The 16,962-nt window shown below is 45.1% G+C and overlaps 1 protein-coding gene across 5 annotated transcripts in view; it reads left to right on the top strand.

Moving 5' to 3' along the window:
- Nucleotides 1–16,962, top strand: part of ARHGEF10 (Rho guanine nucleotide exchange factor 10) — a 276,596-nt gene that overhangs the window by 73,738 nt on the left and 185,896 nt on the right. For all 5 annotated transcript variants that reach the window (XM_077290065.1, XM_077290064.1, XM_077290063.1 and 2 more), the window contains exons 7-8: nt 10,718–10,774; nt 11,780–11,949. In XM_077290065.1, the coding sequence (XP_077146180.1) occupies nt 10,718–10,774; nt 11,780–11,949 (227 nt within the window). The remainder of the gene's footprint in view (nt 1–10,717; nt 10,775–11,779; nt 11,950–16,962) is intronic.

Below are 16,962 nucleotides of genomic sequence, written 5' to 3'. Positions count from 1 at the left end.
CTCTGCGGGTCCAGCTGCTCAACACCAACACAGAAGTATTGCCAGGGCACGGCACCTTCGGGACTCTGAAAATAGTTAGCGAAGGTTTCCCTCACACTAACACCTGAGTTGCATGGACGACCAGCTGACATGTAGAAGAAAGGAGTAAGGTCTGCCTGCTGTGTTTCATCTACAGGTTCGGATGCATGTTCTCTCATAAAGTTGTGAAGAACACAGCAGGCTCTAATTACACTGCCAACTGTTTCCTCCTCCAACTGGATAGTTGTGTGTAACACCCTCCACTGACTACTCAGGATTCCGAAGGCGCACTCCACATATCTACGTGCCCGGCTCAGCCGATAGTTAAATATGCTCTGCTGGGTATTCAGTCCCCTCCGTGGGTATGGGCGCAGCAGGTTTGGCTTCAGAGGAAAAGCCTCATCCGATACCAACACGAAGGGTACTGGATCTGTGGAACCCGGCAGAGGTTGTGGGGCTGGGAGCGTTCCGTGATTTTGAAAAATTTGCTGACCAAGCTCTGATCTTCCAAATACCCCCGAATCCCCACAACTGCCTGGTGCACCAACATCAATGGAGACAAACTTGTAATGTGCATCAGCCACTGCCATGAGGACCACGGAACAGTACTTTTTATAATTGAAGTACACTGATCCAGATCCTGGTGGCTTCTGCACCCTTACATGTTTGCCATCCAGTGCTCCCACACAGTTTGGGAAATTGGCTACAGCTTGAAAGCCTGCTGCAACCTGTAGCCAAGTCTCCTCGGTTGGGGAAGGCATCACGATGGGCTGCAATTTTTTCCAAAGCACGTCACATGTGCTCCTCACAATTCCGGAGATGGTGGATATACCAACCCGGAATTGAAAGTGCAGTGATGTGTAGCTCTCTCCTGTGGCCAGAAATCTAAAAAAGAAAAAGGACACTATATAGTAAACAAATTTCTAAACACAATTTAGAATCTGAAACCCAAAAGTCATACAAAAAATACCAACACATCCTGTAATTTAAAAAAAAAAAAAAAGGGCTACCTTTCTAATTGAAGCTACCTACATCTTCCTTTCTATCTAAAACATGACACTGCTGACCAGCTACACACAACAGTTTTAAAAAAATAAACCTATGTCACTGCCATCATGTGCTTCAAGCCTGGTTTTATAAAAAGTGATCTAATATGGCAGTTGTAGGAACATGAATATAGTTGCACCTCGGTCTACGAGCATAATCCGTTCCAGGACAGTCAATGATTTCCATAAGAAATCATTGAAACGCAGACGATCGGTTCTACACCTCATCTGGGGGCAGGGACACAGCCGGCTCTGCTACATGCCTGCCCCCAGATGCTCATACTCACCTGTCTTCATCCAGCAGAGCGCAGCGGGGTGAGTATAAGGGCATCTCACCTGTCTTCAGTCTCCCACGGGTCCAGCGATGTCTTCTCAGGAGCGCAGAGGTGAGTTTAATAAGCACATCGTACGGCCAGGACCTGTGGTGATGTCAGGGGACATGTGATCGGTCATCTGACAAGTCACATGTCCTCTGACATCACCACTGGTCCTAGCCGTACGATGTGATTATTATACTCAGCGCTGCGCTCCGGATAAGACATCGCTGGACCCGGGGGAGACTGAAGACAGGTGAGTGGATCTTCAGTCAGCGCCCGGGCATGCTCAGCAGCTGACGTGCGCGGTATATCCAGCCGCGCTCAGCAGCTCTGTTGCCGGGGCGCACTCAGCAGCTGATGGAGCGGCATATACTGCCGCGCCATCAGCGCTGATGGCGGGCACATTGGGAGGCGAGATTTGCTCGCTGACCGAAGTCTGCTTGCTGATCGAAGCAGATTTTGGCCAGATAGTAAACTCGTCTTTCAAGAAACTCGGTCTGCGAGGAACTCGCAGATTGAGGTTCGACTCTACGTTAATGACTATACTTACCGCAAGGTGATGAGCAGCCGTTGTTCCGCAGAGATCGCTTGCCGCATCCTCGTATCCTGGAAAGTCAAGTCTTCACAAACTATATTCAGCAGGCGATCGAAATCCTGAATGTTCATTCGTGTGAACCGCTGGAATCGGTCTGGAAAGCTGTAGGAAACATTTTTGGATCAAAAATGATGTAGATAAGTACATATCTATTTTGATTTTGTACATTGATAATGGAAAACAAAAAAAAAAACAAAACAATACACATTACATAACACCCACTTGCCATGAATAGAGGACACCCCCTAGAAATCAGATATACTACGAGGGGAACTGCTGAATAGAAGGCACTCTATATCTATGGTAGAAGAACTCACAGGAGTGTCAGGAATAACGTACAGCAAACAATGTGGAGTACCGGAAAAATAATATTATAGGTTCCCTTACAAAGAAGGAGATTATAGGGATACCCTATTGGGGGATGCAAGGGGAAGATAGTAGGTTGCAATAAAACATGCTTTGGAAGAAAAGGTGCATGTTTCCGACCAAACATTTTTAGGGGCCAACAGGGTACAAACTTACGTTCTTAAGTCCTGATATAGGTTTTGAAAAGTTCCCTTCTCGTCACGTTCTTCCAGAATGGGATGCACCCAAATCCTTTTTGGCTGTTTACGTGCCTAAAAAAAAATTATACCTTAATAAGCGGGCATCACACGTCACGATATTGCTTGCGATATTGTGCGCGAAGAGGCTGACGGGAAGTCGATAGAGCGATGTAAAATTATCGCTTGCTTCCCGTCACACCTATCAATATCGCTCATAGGGACTCCTATGCGACGCAGCAGCGATGCTGTGGGCGATCTAGCGAGCCCTATCTCCAGAATGGCAGATCGCACAAAATACATCGCTGAGCTCCTGTCACACGCAGCGATGCACACTTTGCCACACTCAATTATTGCCAGTGAAATGCTCATGATCATCAACCAGCGATCAGCGAACAAGAAAACAAATCGCTGGTTGCTGCGCCCTGTCACACGGGCCAACGTCGCTCATACGTCACATGAGCGATGAAAACATCTGGAGTTATTAGCGATGTCACCAGCGATATTGTGCCGTGTGACGGGCGCTTTATAGTGATTAAACAACTGAGGTGAATACTTTCCAAACATGCACTGGGGGAGACAGAGACGAGACACACCGCACGGAAACAGCTAGTAGTCACATCCATGGTACCTACCAGTCTGCGGCGAAGGACTTCAGCAATCATAATGATCCCCAGCTGATGTCTGTTCCGCTTGCTGAGGCGTCTTTGGCTCAAGGCCATTGCAGCTGGCAGAATCGACATGATGTTAACTCCAGTGTGTATTGTATTCTGAGTCATAAAGACAGGAAATGACCTCAATGACTCTTTTTTTTTCCCCCTTTTTTTTTTTTTTCAAACAAACTTTAGTTTCAGTACACAATGCTGAAAAAAACGCAGCTGCAAAAAACGCAGCAAAAAACGCAGTGTGTGAAAGCAGCTGCGTTTTTTGCCTGCGTAAAAAAACGCAGGTAAAGCAGCAGCAAAATACGCGCGCGTAAAAATACGCAGCAAATAGGCTGTGTGTGAAAGTAGCCTAAAAGTGCATTTCTCCTTCGCCTCATTGGGGGACACAGACCATGGGTGTATGCTGCTGCCACCAGGAGGCTGACACTAAGTAATACAAAGAAGGTTAGCTCCTCCCCTGCAGTATACACCCTCCTGCTGGCTCCCAGCTAACCAGTTCTTGCTAAGTGTCTGGAGGAGGCACACGGACGGGTCTGCTATTCAGACCCAAAGAACTCTTTTTACTTTTACCTTTTACAACGGACGAAGGGGGCGACGGATTCTTTCATGTTCCGATCTCCCCCGAACCAACAACAGGCGAGCACGGGAGTGTTACCTCTCCGTATCCTCTCCTGCGACGTGGGAAGCCACTGCCTGAGCTGATTCTAGGGGCGACGGGCCCCTTCAAGGGCACCGATCTCCCCCCTCCCTTATCAGACGAGCACTGGAGTGTCACCTTCAGTATCCTCTTCTGCAGCCAGGCCTATTGTCGGACATTCAGCCCTGCCCACCAGGTTTACCCTCGGCTGTTCAGAGGCACTCTACAGCGTGGCGTCCGAGCAGCCCCCACTGCACCACCACTATTAAAAGCGGATGGTACAAGGAGGCGGACGGTTCCTCTCCACCTCCCTGCTAAAGGGACGATGGATTGAGGACTTTTCTTATCCCTGCACCGTCCAACAGCAGCAACAGCACAGGATCTTTTTCTACCTCTGTCCTGCTGAACAAGGCTGCATACTGGGGTAAGTGCCGGGACTCGAGCGGTTGGAGGGCTCTGCGCATCCGGCGGCTTTTTCCCTCGTTCGGCGCCGGCTGGCTTCAAAATTTAGCCCCCGGCTTCGGTTTTGTGTAGGCCTCAACCCGGAACTCTGCCCATGCTAGGCCGCACTTCAGGCTCCGCCCCCCCATTCAGGCGCCTCTCATTCAGGACGAGAGCTCTATTCTCGGCGGCCATCTTCATCCTTCTGCCATTTCCGGACACAAGCTCATCCGGAAGTGGCTGCTGCATCGCACCGGCGGTACTCAGCGCTGAAGACCACGCTATTCCAGACGGGGGACTCAGAATCTGGGTAAGGGGAATCCTCCCTCTGCACCCCTCCCCCGCACGCACCCCGGCAGCATAAAGGGACTAGCGTTCCCTGTTTTTAATACTTAAGACCTGCAATCTCTGGTTGTCCAGCAGCCTCTGGTCTTAAAGGCACAGGTCTTAAGGGTACATGACCGCATTCCATGGTCTTAAAGACACATGCCCCTTATAGGTACATGTCCAGCTTTCCCTGGCTTTAACACATGACCAGCATTCCCTGGTCTTAAAGGTTCCCTAGTTTTAAAAAGGAGCACATTACCAGCATTCTCTGCTCGTCAAGTCATGACCAGCCAGGAGCCGGTCACCTCCCACAGAGTACTTAGTTCAAATGAGCTCAGGAGCCCTCCGCCGCCGCCGATCCCGGCTCTTCCCAGAGTACCTAGTTCCCCTCAAGGGGCTTCACCTCTGGCGTAATCCTTGAAAAATGCCCCGGTCTTAAAGGCACATGACCAGAATGCCCTGGTCTTAAAGGCACATGACCAGTATGCCCTGGTCTTAAAGGCACATGACCAGTATGTCCTGGATTTAAAGGTACATGACCAGTATGCCCTGGTCTTAAAGGCACATGACCAGTATGCCCTGGTCTTAAAGGCACATGACCAGTATGTCCTGGATTTAAAGGTACATGACAAGTATGTCCTGGTTTTTAAGGCACATGACCAGTAGGCCCTGGTTCTTAAAGGCACATGACCAGTATGCCCTCCATCCTAAAGGCACAAGACCAGTATTCCCTAGTCTTAAAGGCGCATGACCAGTATTTACTGGTCTTAAGGGCACATCAATCCGAAGCTGGTCACCCTAACTGAGCTCTGGAGCCTTCCGCCGCTCATCCCCTAACCACAACTCATGTTTTCTCTGACCAAGAGATTGAATTCCTCTGTGAACCCTCTGTGGCCCGGAGTGCTCGCAGGACCGATATACATGGTCCCTCTCCTACATGGGAGCCGTCGGCTAGCAGGGGCCGCAAGTGTTCTAGGAAAACGTGCAGGCGTCTAGAAAACGGAAGTTTTCATTTCCTGATCTCTCCCCTACGAATTGTTGAGAACAACGCTGAATATGGATCGCATATTGCCTTGGATTGCCAGTGCTTTAGCAAAGAGGGACTCTCCTATTTATACCATCAACAAATTGACGAGCGATTCACTGGACAGAAGCCTCTAAGTACAGTAGGTTGCCATACCTGGTCTGTTTTTTTATGGGCGACGGATCCTTTAAAGGGCACCGATTCCCCACCCCCCACATCTTCAACAGACGAACACATGCAGTGTCGCCTCCATGTATCCTCTTCTGCATCCAGGTCTAACGCCAGACAACCTGCCCTGTCCACCCGGGGACCTCAACTCTGGGGATGTACAGAGGCACATATTTTTGGCGTCCGAGCACACCCCTTTGTATCACCACTATTTAGCGGATGATGCAAGAAAGCGGACGATTCCTCTCCACGTCCCTGTTAAGAGGATGGTGGATCGAGGGCTCCTAATTTTCTACTCTGCACGACGATGGCAAGAGACCTGCTAGTTGCAGCCCCGCATTCTGCCACTTGGCACACTAACCGGGTAGAATTTCTTGTGGTATACCTACCAGTATCCCTGCCCGATGTATCATCAATTAAAATACCACAGACGGTCGGATAGCAAATCTGGTTCGTTCCGTCTTGTGGTTTTGGGTTCAGCGCTCTACCCTTCTTTAGCCGCTACATGGGTTGCTTGACCAATAGTCTCTTGGTCAGAGACCTTAACTACTTTGATTCAAATCAAATCTTCTGAGCGGGAGACTAACAAGGGATTGTATCTTTTCTACAGACCCATCCAGCAGTGGAAGCGTTGTCCAGGACAGTCTAGATCTAAGGAATCTTGGTTTCAAAAAGGAGGGAATGAAAAGTAAGATCATTCCTGGACCTCAAACTTCTAACAACCTTTCACAAGGTCCTCCTTTTCCAGATGGAGTTCCTCCGCTCAGCCATTACTTCAACAGAAAAAAGTGGAGTTTTTCTGGCATCCATCGACATTCGGGGTTCTTACCCTCACATGCCTATTTTTTTCCCCTCTACAATAATCTCTTCGCCTTTCCATTCGTGAACAGCATTTTCAAGTCACGACCTTGCCCTTCGGCCTGGCTACCGCACCAGAGTGGTCGCAAGGGTCATAGCGGTTGTCATGTGCTTCTTGCACCCTAGAAGCATGGTCGTCCTGCCCTACTTGGTCGACTTTCTAGCCGCTCTTCAAGGACTACGCTGAGTCGTCTATATCACTTGCAATACCCTCTCACTTGGGCTAGCAGCTAAACTTAGACAATTTTTTTCCTCATTCCCAGCCCAGCAGATCCTCTTTGATGATGATCCTGCACAAGAAGGATGATAATTCTCTCTCGAGTCAAGGTCGTGGCCCTTCAACAGGGAGCTTGTGCACTTGATCACTCATTCCCTCGGTTCATTCAATTCGCTAGGAGGGTTCTGAGGAAAAAGACGACAATGGAAGAAGTTTCTTTCGCGCCGCTCGTTTTCAGCAAGTGAATCAGGCTTTCAAAGGTAGTCTCTAAGCTCCTTCCTCATCCAGAGCCTTCTCCTGGTCCAATGGTTATTAGGGAATACCAATGCCAGTCTTCTTCTCCCGATCTTTTCTCTGGGGATCCGAACGGTACGGCTAATCCTACAGCAGGTCCACTGCCTTCAGGCGGGTCAACCATCCGTCTTCAATTGAATAATGCCGCGGCTGTGCCATACGTCAATCATCTAGCAGGTACCCACAGTCTAACACCATGGCCGAGGTACCTCACACTCTCTGATGGGCCGAGATCTATCATTCGGTGATCTCAACAGTACATATCCCTGGAGTAGAACACTGGGCGGCTGACATATTCAGCCATCAGGGTTTCTCCTCAAGTGAGTGGGAACTTCACTCGGAAGTCTTCCTTCAGATCTGCCTTCACTGGAGTACCCCAGATGTAGGTCGGATGGCATCCAAGCTGAACGCCAATGTACTCCAGTTCGTGGTTTGGCCTCGAGATCCAAGACCATCGCAGTGCATGCTCTGTTCTTCCATGGTACCAATTTCCATAACCCCTCTTCCACTACGTCTGAGATCTTTTTGGAAGCAGAAAGGGCCCCAGTGATCCCGGGAGACCCGCACTGACCATGTCAGGTTTTCTCGCTTGCGGTGCTAGTATTTTTCCGTCTTATTTCGACAAAACTGGAAATATGGTCTTTCTCGCAGGGAGCCTTCACCTGTAGTTCTTCCCTACCGCATACCGTTACATCTGTGGGACCTTAATGGTCCTGGGGATCTTACAGTAGACTCCTTTTTCGATCCAGAAAGACTTTACTATCAGGGAAGGTCACTCCCCTTTTTCTCTGCGTTCTTGTCATCCTGATGAGTCTTCAGAGCTCGCCGCTCTGTTTCTTTCAGTCTTTTTTCCTTATTGCCATCAAAGCAAGGTTGCCCTCAAGCCATCCCCTTCCCTCGTTGCCAAGCTGGTTTTGTATTCCCACTGTTGCAGGTGCATCGTCCTCTCATCTCTTTCGGCTTCAGTCCACAAAACAGAAGGGGTTCTCCATAATCTGGAAGAAGTGAGTGCTCCGAGCGGGTACGTATCGAGGACGGCGTCCTTCCGAAGGTTGGACACTTTACTTGGGCTTCTCGATGGTAAGTAGGCTTCCTGACGGTCACAGGAAGGGTTTAGCTGTTTCATCGGCCATGTTAGCCTGGTGGATTCTTTTCACCATCTAGGAGTCCTTCCGTGCTAGATGTCAGCCTATCTCCCTGTCAGAGGGCTCTAGGCACCAGACGTCGGCAAGCACGACCGCAAGCTTACGAATTCCTCCAGTCCACATGCATTCTTGAAGCACTATAATTCACACACTCCCACAGATGTGAGTCTGGGAAGGCGGACTTTGCAGGCCGCGGTGGCGCACTTGTCAGTAGCGGTTACACGGCCTGATCTGATGTTGTCCCCACCCAGGGACTGCTTTGGGACGTCCCATGGTCTGTGTCCCCCAATGAGGCGAAGGAGAAATAAGGATTTTTGTGTACTCACCGTAAAATCCTTTTCTCCGAGCCATTCATTGGGGGACACAGCTCCCTCCCTATTATTAGTTTGTACTTGTTTTTATCATTTGATATGTTATACTCTCCTTTATAAGGTGACATGCTATACGCTTATATGTTATAATTGATCTCCTACTGCTTTTGCACCGAACTGGTTAGCTGGGAGCCAGCAGGAGGGTGTATCCTGCAGGGGAGGAGCTAACTTTCTTTGTATTACTTAGTGTCAGCCTCCTGGTGGCAGCAGCATACACCCATGGTCTGTCTCCCAATGAATGGCTCGGAGAAAAGGATTTTACGGTGAGTACACAAAAATCCTTATTTCTCAACATCTAGACCACAGCTATGAGGCATACAGGTAAGGCTAGTTTAACCATTTTATTACCTGTATGCCCATACTAACAGCTTAAAAGCGCCCCAGGGGGGTGACAGATTCCCTTTAATGAATTGGGCCCCATGTGCTTGACTAGTCCACTGCGGGTTTCCGGCGGCTTTTGCGTGCCAAATCTTTTTGACTGACAGTTATCTCCCTAGGGACACATCACAGGATTCATTGAAGTTCAGTAAAAAAATCTTCTTAAAAATCTGCTGCTGAATTATATTTATTTGTTGGGATTTTGTTTTTTTTCGCCATTTACATTGCATTGGGTGAAATCCATTGAAATCACTTTCAACAGAAAATGGCAGGCTGCTGGTTTAATTCTTTGCAGCCTTCATATAAAATATGTATCTGGAATTGGGTAGTTATATTGGGTCGTTAAAACTCCAATTACTTTGGCTGTTTTTTTTTCCAATGCAACAGTGTTTGTGCTGAAATATACCATATTTTTCGCTTTATGAGACGCACCAAGGTTTTAGAGGAGGAAAATAAAAAAAAAATTTAAAATATTTTGAGCAAAATAGTGGGGTAAAACATTTAATAATATGGTAATACTGTGTACATGAGTGTATTCTTAAGGATGATGAGGGTGGTAATCACATTTTGACTAACACCCCCTCATCCTTACTAATGCACCCATGTACTGTATACATTGGTGTATTTGGAAAGATGAGGGAGGTGGTGGTCACGTTTACAATATACACTTTGTCCACTTACATTACAGTCCCTGGAGTGTTTATACTAAATATGACTACAACCCCCATCATCCTTTGAAATACAACCATCGGTACAGTATAATCTGAAGGATGATGGAGGATGTAGTTATATTGCACCTCCCAGGTTGGACACTGAGCTCCATTTCAGTGTCTTTGCCCACCTAATTTACAGAGTAGATCATGATAATGTGTGCAAACTGTAAAGCACTGCGGAATATGTTAGCACTATATAAAAAATAAAGATTATTATTATTTAGTAAGGCCCACACGATCCTTCATAGCAAGGACTGTATCTTGTCAGGGACAGATCACTGATTGGTGGATGCAGCGCAGCACCAGATTCCTCCACCAATCAGTATCCAGCCCTGCCCCCATGCTTCCTGTGACTGCCAGCCCCATGATTCACAGCCTGCCGCATGCTTGACTTGACTGCACACCGCAGGGCCTGTCTGCCACAAGCTTCCACTGGGCTGCGGTGAGTCATAGCGCAGTCTGATGTAAATGTGTTTCTTAATGGAATATGGCCATGTTCGCCTTATAAGGCTGCCGTCACACTAGCAGTATTTGGTCAGGACTTTACATCAGTATTTGTAAGCCAAAACCAGGAGTGGAACAACATATGCACCACTTCTGCATTTATCACCCACTCCTGGTTTTGGCTTACAAATACTGATGTAGAATACTGACCAAATACTGCTAGTGTGACGGCAGCCTAAGACTCACTGAGTGTTTTCCACTCACTTGGGGAAATAAAAGTCCATCTTTTAAAAGCGACAAAATACAGTAATAGAAGAGATGGCGGCATAGCTACCTTGTCTGGCCAAAATATCCTTTTTTTTCTTTCTCTTCCGCTTTCATTATATGACAATGAATATAGAATATGTACAATTCTGATGATATACACAATTTATAATATCTGTTATTACTTTTTATCATCGCTGAAATATCTTGCCCTTTCTCTAACTCTTTATGTTTTGCCTTATGTTCTTTCTAGACCCCGATGAAGTTATTTATGATGATGTTCCGAGGGAAAACTCTGATTCCGCTACAGGTATTAATTGTGTGTTCTTGAAATTGTTTTAGAAAATTATGGTTTCTATATTATAGAAACGTGTTTCATCATTTTTAAAAATAAATTCTTATTAAAAACTTGTCTCGGTTAAAGAGGATCTTTCACCCAATGTTTCATGTTAAATTGAACACACAATGTAATTTAGCGTAATAGGCATTGCAGAGCAGAATAGAATTTTTTTTTTTTTTAATTTCACCTCTCTGTTGCGGAGATACTAGTCATAATAGTATTTGACACCTAAACAGTTAATTTTGTTTACACCAATTAAACATTATTGCTGTTGATTTATTTTAAAAGGAATGTATCAGCATGTTTTCTCTATTTAATTCTGATTCCAGGAATGTGTCACTTGCTCAGCAGCTTGCTCTAGTTTCAGTACAGTCACCATTTTATCAACGGGAGATTATCACTATCAGACTAGGTGCCTCATACAAACCAGACCAGCTAATCTGTATAACCCCAGCCCAACGCGGATTGGCAGCTTGCTGACAGTGCACAGTGTACACAGGTACCTGGTAATCAGTACACCACTGGGGTTATACTAAATAGCTCATCTTTTTGACCACTGCTACATCTACAACAGAGAAAACGGGGATTCTATCAAAAGTACATCAAACAGCCCAGTAAGTGATACATAGCTGGAATCAGGGTCTCTGCCCCTATATCATTGATGCTCTCAGATTCCATAGCAAAAACCTGCTGACAGATTCTCTTTAATAAATTTATCTTTTTGGGAATATTCCTTCTTGAGGCTCTAGACATGCCAAAAATGCCTGTGTGATAGATGTGAGCACCCACTCTACCTCCATGGGAATCACTGTACTGGAGATGGGTGCAGTAACCAGAGGTCACGCCTGCATCTCCCATACATTATGGCATGTGGATATACTATAAATATCTAATTGTAGGACACCCTTTTTTTGAATAGCAAGTTAGCAGTTAGATCAACCATTTTCTGTAAACTAAAATATCCTATTCTTTTAGATCCCGAGGAGATGATTTATGATGATGTGGAGAACGGGGAGGAGGCTGGGAACAGCTCTGTGGATTATGGGTGGAGTTCCAGTGAATTTGAAAGCTATGAAGAGCAGAGTGACTCCGAATCAAAACATGGCGTCCCAAACTCTTTCCTCCGAGGGGGCAACAAGAGACATGTACGTGTGTTAGATTTGACCTATCTGGTTATAATAATACAGTAGTGTAATATTTCCTTTGATGTCAGAGAATATGTCACTGAAAGCTCCTGTCTAAGTAAGATTGTGCTGGGATGAGCAAGGCCATATTGGCCCATGCATTGATCTGTAGGCTTTCAGCTTGCTGCCTGCCGGACCCTGGTACAGTAGTTGCAAGGACTGTCTAGCCTATACCCATTTTGAGTGTCTCCTGAAAAAAATTTTAAATAATTTTATTGCACAAGTAGAATTTTTTTTTTCACAGCGCAATTGCTCTTCTTTCTCATTTTGTCTTGAATCCTGAGTTATGCTTTTACTTTCTGACTGCCATTTTTCCTTCTTCTAAATGTATGAATAATATCCGTTTTGGCTGGTCCCAATGAACTGTAATGTTTGGTCACACGCGTTTAAGGTCACGGCTAGACTGTTGTTCATGGAAATTATTAGGGGAAGATGTCACAACCCTGATGCTAGCTCGTTCTTAGCCTACTATGTTTATTATATACAAATATGTATTGGAGCCCTAGGGTGCAGGTAAGTTTCTCAGCAAAAATAGATAGAAATTGATGAGCCCCCAGACCCTGTGAGGCATGTGGGCTTCAGTCTAGTCAGCCCTGTGAATAATATGGTTATAGGATGTTTCGCCCCCAGCAGTTCGCCCCCTGGTACATCCTGTTTGTGACGCCAAGTTGAGTCGCCCGCCAGGGCAGTGAGATACTCAGTACCGGGTCCGGTATTTGAAGGGGAAGTCATGGTGACTGTGACCCGGTCCGTGGCCCTGGGCGCCCAAGTAAAGCGAAAGGTCTTTAAAGGGAGTTTAAGAATAAAGTTTGTTCGTGACGCCATCTGTGGTATTCGGTCAGTAGGGACCGACGCTGCTTAAAGGGGTCCTCTGGGGTGATGGTATGGCAGCTGGATGGTATAACTTCCCACAGGTGAAGTAAATGTACCCGGGGGCGAACTGCTGGGGGCAAAACATCCAAATCCCGAAAAATATGGCCCTGAGGATGAAGCCCACACAGGGCAGTTTTTAATGAATTTTTTTTTTAAAGCCAAAATAAGAAGTGGATAAAACAGCCAGTCCTGTCATGGAGTTGTATTTTTCTTTTTATTAGGATTTTAACAAGTTACACAATTACAAGAAGCAATAATACTTGCAGAACAGTAGCACATTTCACTAGATTACATCGTTATTGGCTGTACAGATAAAATGGCACACAGATCAAATACAGTAAGGTGATAATAAACATTTATATAGTCGCTACATAGAAAGCAGAGAGTGAGAAATGAAAGGTATAGAAATTAGAATTACAAGGAGGAAAACCACTGTCAAGCCCAGGATTCGGTGTCTTGCAGAATTTGGGGAATGACTATTGATGTAAGACTATCATTTTTTCATACACACCAATGTTGTTCATGAGGAAGATCAGTTGATTGATATGAGGAGAGTCTTTCTTTTTCCAATAATTTCAGCAGTCCAAACGATAGCCAGCACTATCCATTGGCATAAAAGGCCACCCAAATTGTTGAAAACAGTACAAAAATAAAAAAGGCAGAAAAGGAATATCCGCAGCGCTCCCGGGCAACATGTTTCACCCCTACATGGTCCTCTTGACAAGGAACGGCTTGACGAAGGACCATGTAGGTTTGAAACATGTTTTCTGGGAGCGCAGCAATTGTGTTCCACCATTTTTTTTGTGCCTTTTTATACTGCTGCATCAATAAAGCAATTATTTTAAGATGTGAGTACTGGCTATCGATTGGACTGTTGTATTACAGGAATATTTCATCATGCACCCGGACAGGTTAACGGATTGCTCCTTTATCCAATGTGTAATGGTTACCGTTGTGGATAAACGAATGTGAGCAATTAGTGAAGAGCATTTTGTGCGAGAGGTTTTCTACTCCCAACAGCAAAAGTACCATGTCAGTGGTAAGAATGAATTCAACTCCTTTAATTCTATTGATAATTTAGTTGGCCGACTCCCAGAGTGGTTGAATCCAGGGACATATTCACATGGACTTGTTTTTTGTGTTTGCTTTTATTTTGCTGCCTGGAGATTATTTTAGCTAATGTGGTGGGAAGGGATATACAGGCCTCTATCCTGGCAGTGCCAGATAGTAATTTTTAGGAAGGCTTTAAGGTATTAATGTTCTTGGAAGTTGTCTTTCTAGACTTCTTATATGTCAACCCTGGTAGTATGATGGATAAAACTGACCAATTTTTTGCTTGGCCATCTATTACTGGTGCTTTTTACCCAAACATTTACTGATTTAGTCTAAGCTCACTTTATGCTGTTATTGGTACTCACGGTGTTATTTTGATATACACTTGTTTTTGCCATAATATAGTTTATAATTGTAATTTTATTTTCTTCCACATAACATAAGCTGACAAGCTGTGCTATTGTAATGAACTTCTGTGAGAAGGGTTGTAAACTTCCCACCCAGGAGCTCTTAGTACATTATTACAGTCCATTTCCAGAATATAACTGGTGAAATCAATTCACAAATGTCGCTTTCACTGTTCAGAAGAAAGGAATGTTTGTTTCTAAGCTTTTATAACGTTCCCTTACGATTGTAAAGAAGGAATATTTAATATCTACATTAGCAAGCGAAGGGGTGACCAGCAGGAGATAAATGCAGCGCGACTTGTTCTACAAACATTGGTGTATGTTTCTTACATTCTCTGAAGATATTAACCAAGACTGGCATTTTGTACACCGGCCATGTTAATCCATGGAAAAAAGCAAACTTATACCTGCCATGAGCAGGCAAAACGTGCACCATCATTTGTACCAGGTACTGGCCTGAGTAATATTTAACCACACCTTTCTGCCAAGTCCAACCATGTTTTTATACAAAGAGAGCACAATTGGCCAATAATGAGAAAGGCACACATTTTTGTACATTAAAATATTGTTCTAAAAAAAATGTGCAAAAGTAATTTAATAAATCTGCCCCTTTGTATCCTGTGCTGGTGAAGAATATTGATATGTTCAGTTAGTTCTCCAAGTGCAATGCCAAAAACCCACCACAATTTCCCATTACAGAAGCCAGGATATGGGTTTATGTAACTTTTTGGGTTTAACAGTCAAAGGGGTACTCAGGGGAGATAAAAAAAAATGTTTATACTGTCCCTGCCCTCATAAATTATAAAGATGAGATGCCCAGTGCACTTTAACTATCTTTCTAACCCTTGTAATTGCGTGTGACAGCAGCTGCTCCTCACTGCTCCCCCCTCCTGTCTGGGACCTTTCATCATACACCAGTGTGCTGCTTCCCCCTGTGAGTAACAGGGGGCGTGGTGGGGGTGTGGCCACTCTCCCTGTTCTCTGCAGTGATCATACAGTGATTATCAGGGAACCATTATCAGAGGGATGGGGTGACAGGAGCTGCTTATCCCTCTGTCTGCGATATTACAGCAGTGTGCAGCTCCTCGCTGTTATCAGCCAGTCTTCTGATTATAGCTGTGTCTCTGCAAAGAACAGGGGGAGTGGCCACGCCTCCTCTTCTCAGGCTGGCTGTTCCTTACAGGGGGGAGTTGCACACTGGTGTGTCCGTAAGGTCCCAGACAGGAGGGGGGCAGCAGTGAGGAGCAGATGCTGTCACACGGAATTACAAGTGTTATAAAGATCATAAAACTGCGCTGGGCATCTCATCTTTATAGTTTATAAGGGCAGGGACAGTACAAACATATTTATCTCTCCGGAGTACCCCTTTCAAGAAGACCGCATCAAATTCATGCTTCACGAGTGCAGCCAGAAAGATTTTGCTTAAAAGCTGGCTGGGGCCTATGTGTCTCGGCTGACTAGTCCAAGGCAGGTCCCTGGCCATATCCTCACCACCCCGATCTATTTGACTTGCATGTTTCTCTCTCTGACAAGCATAGTAAGAGACTTTTCATTTAACTTTAGTGGGATGGTGCGAGGCCGGACGGGGACCCGCCTCCGACTAGTCAACTGAGATACCCAGTCCTCCACCAGCTTCTCAAAGTATGTTTATTCTGAAACACTGCAGCCTGAAGTCACACAGACAGTCCTTGATTCATGCTGCTCATAGTTTGTGCAGCTTGTCTCTGATTACAGGTTTCTTTTACAGAACTCAAAGCAGTTATCCAAATCAGTGCCATATTTATTTTAGTTTTTTTAATCGTTTTTAAGAGGTTTTTTTCCTAAGTTTTTTTTTTTTGCAGCCTATTGATTGGACAGCTTAGAGTAGATTCCATCAGGAGCCCCTGCAAAGAAGTGACGTACATATTTTTTCTTTTATTTTTTTTTCTCCACCAGGTGTTTTTCAATACCTGAAGCTGAAAGAAAAAAAAAAGATCAAAACACTAAAAATATGAACAGCAAAGTGGTTTCATAATCAAAACTAATTTGAAATGTCTTTCGAGCATTTTTTAAGCATTTTTTTTTATAAAGTTGATCCACTCAAAAAAAATAACAACTACATGCTAACATTTGCATGTAAATAAATATAAAATTGTCCTTTTTAAAATAGCAGCTATTTATAAAAGCCAATCAGTTTACCTCAGCATTCTGATGCACAAAGTTTTTTATATCTGGTATGGGGACAGGCAGAGAAAATCTGTAAAAACAAATCTGGCAACCTAGCAAGAATTAGTCTGTCATACCTCAAAAGTGACCTGTCACCGCCTTCCTAAGGGAAACGGAGACAAAACTAGCACTCTTCCTAATATATTTCTGATTGAGGAAACTAAAACATTTTTTCCCTAATTTATCAATAAAAGTTGTGACCCTTTAAGAGACAGAGGTTAAAGTCAGCTGAAGGTGAGCTCTTCCCTGCCTCATTGTTATGACCGCATTGTGAGACCTCCTGCCTCTTAACTTGGGAGATGATGGGATGAGCTTGTGCAAAGCCTGTAAATTAGGGCTGTGGAGTCGGTAAGTCAAATCTCCGACTCCTCAATTTCCCTAACTCCTAGACTCCAACTCCACAGCTCTGGTCACTACTGAGCATGTACATAAAGTG

The sequence above is a fragment of the Ranitomeya variabilis genome, chromosome 2 (genome assembly GCF_051348905.1).
Source record: "Ranitomeya variabilis isolate aRanVar5 chromosome 2, aRanVar5.hap1, whole genome shotgun sequence".
NCBI lineage: Eukaryota > Metazoa > Chordata > Amphibia > Anura > Dendrobatidae > Ranitomeya > Ranitomeya variabilis.
Note: the sequence above shows the minus strand (reverse complement) of the source record. Positions and strands in the feature narration are given on the sequence as shown.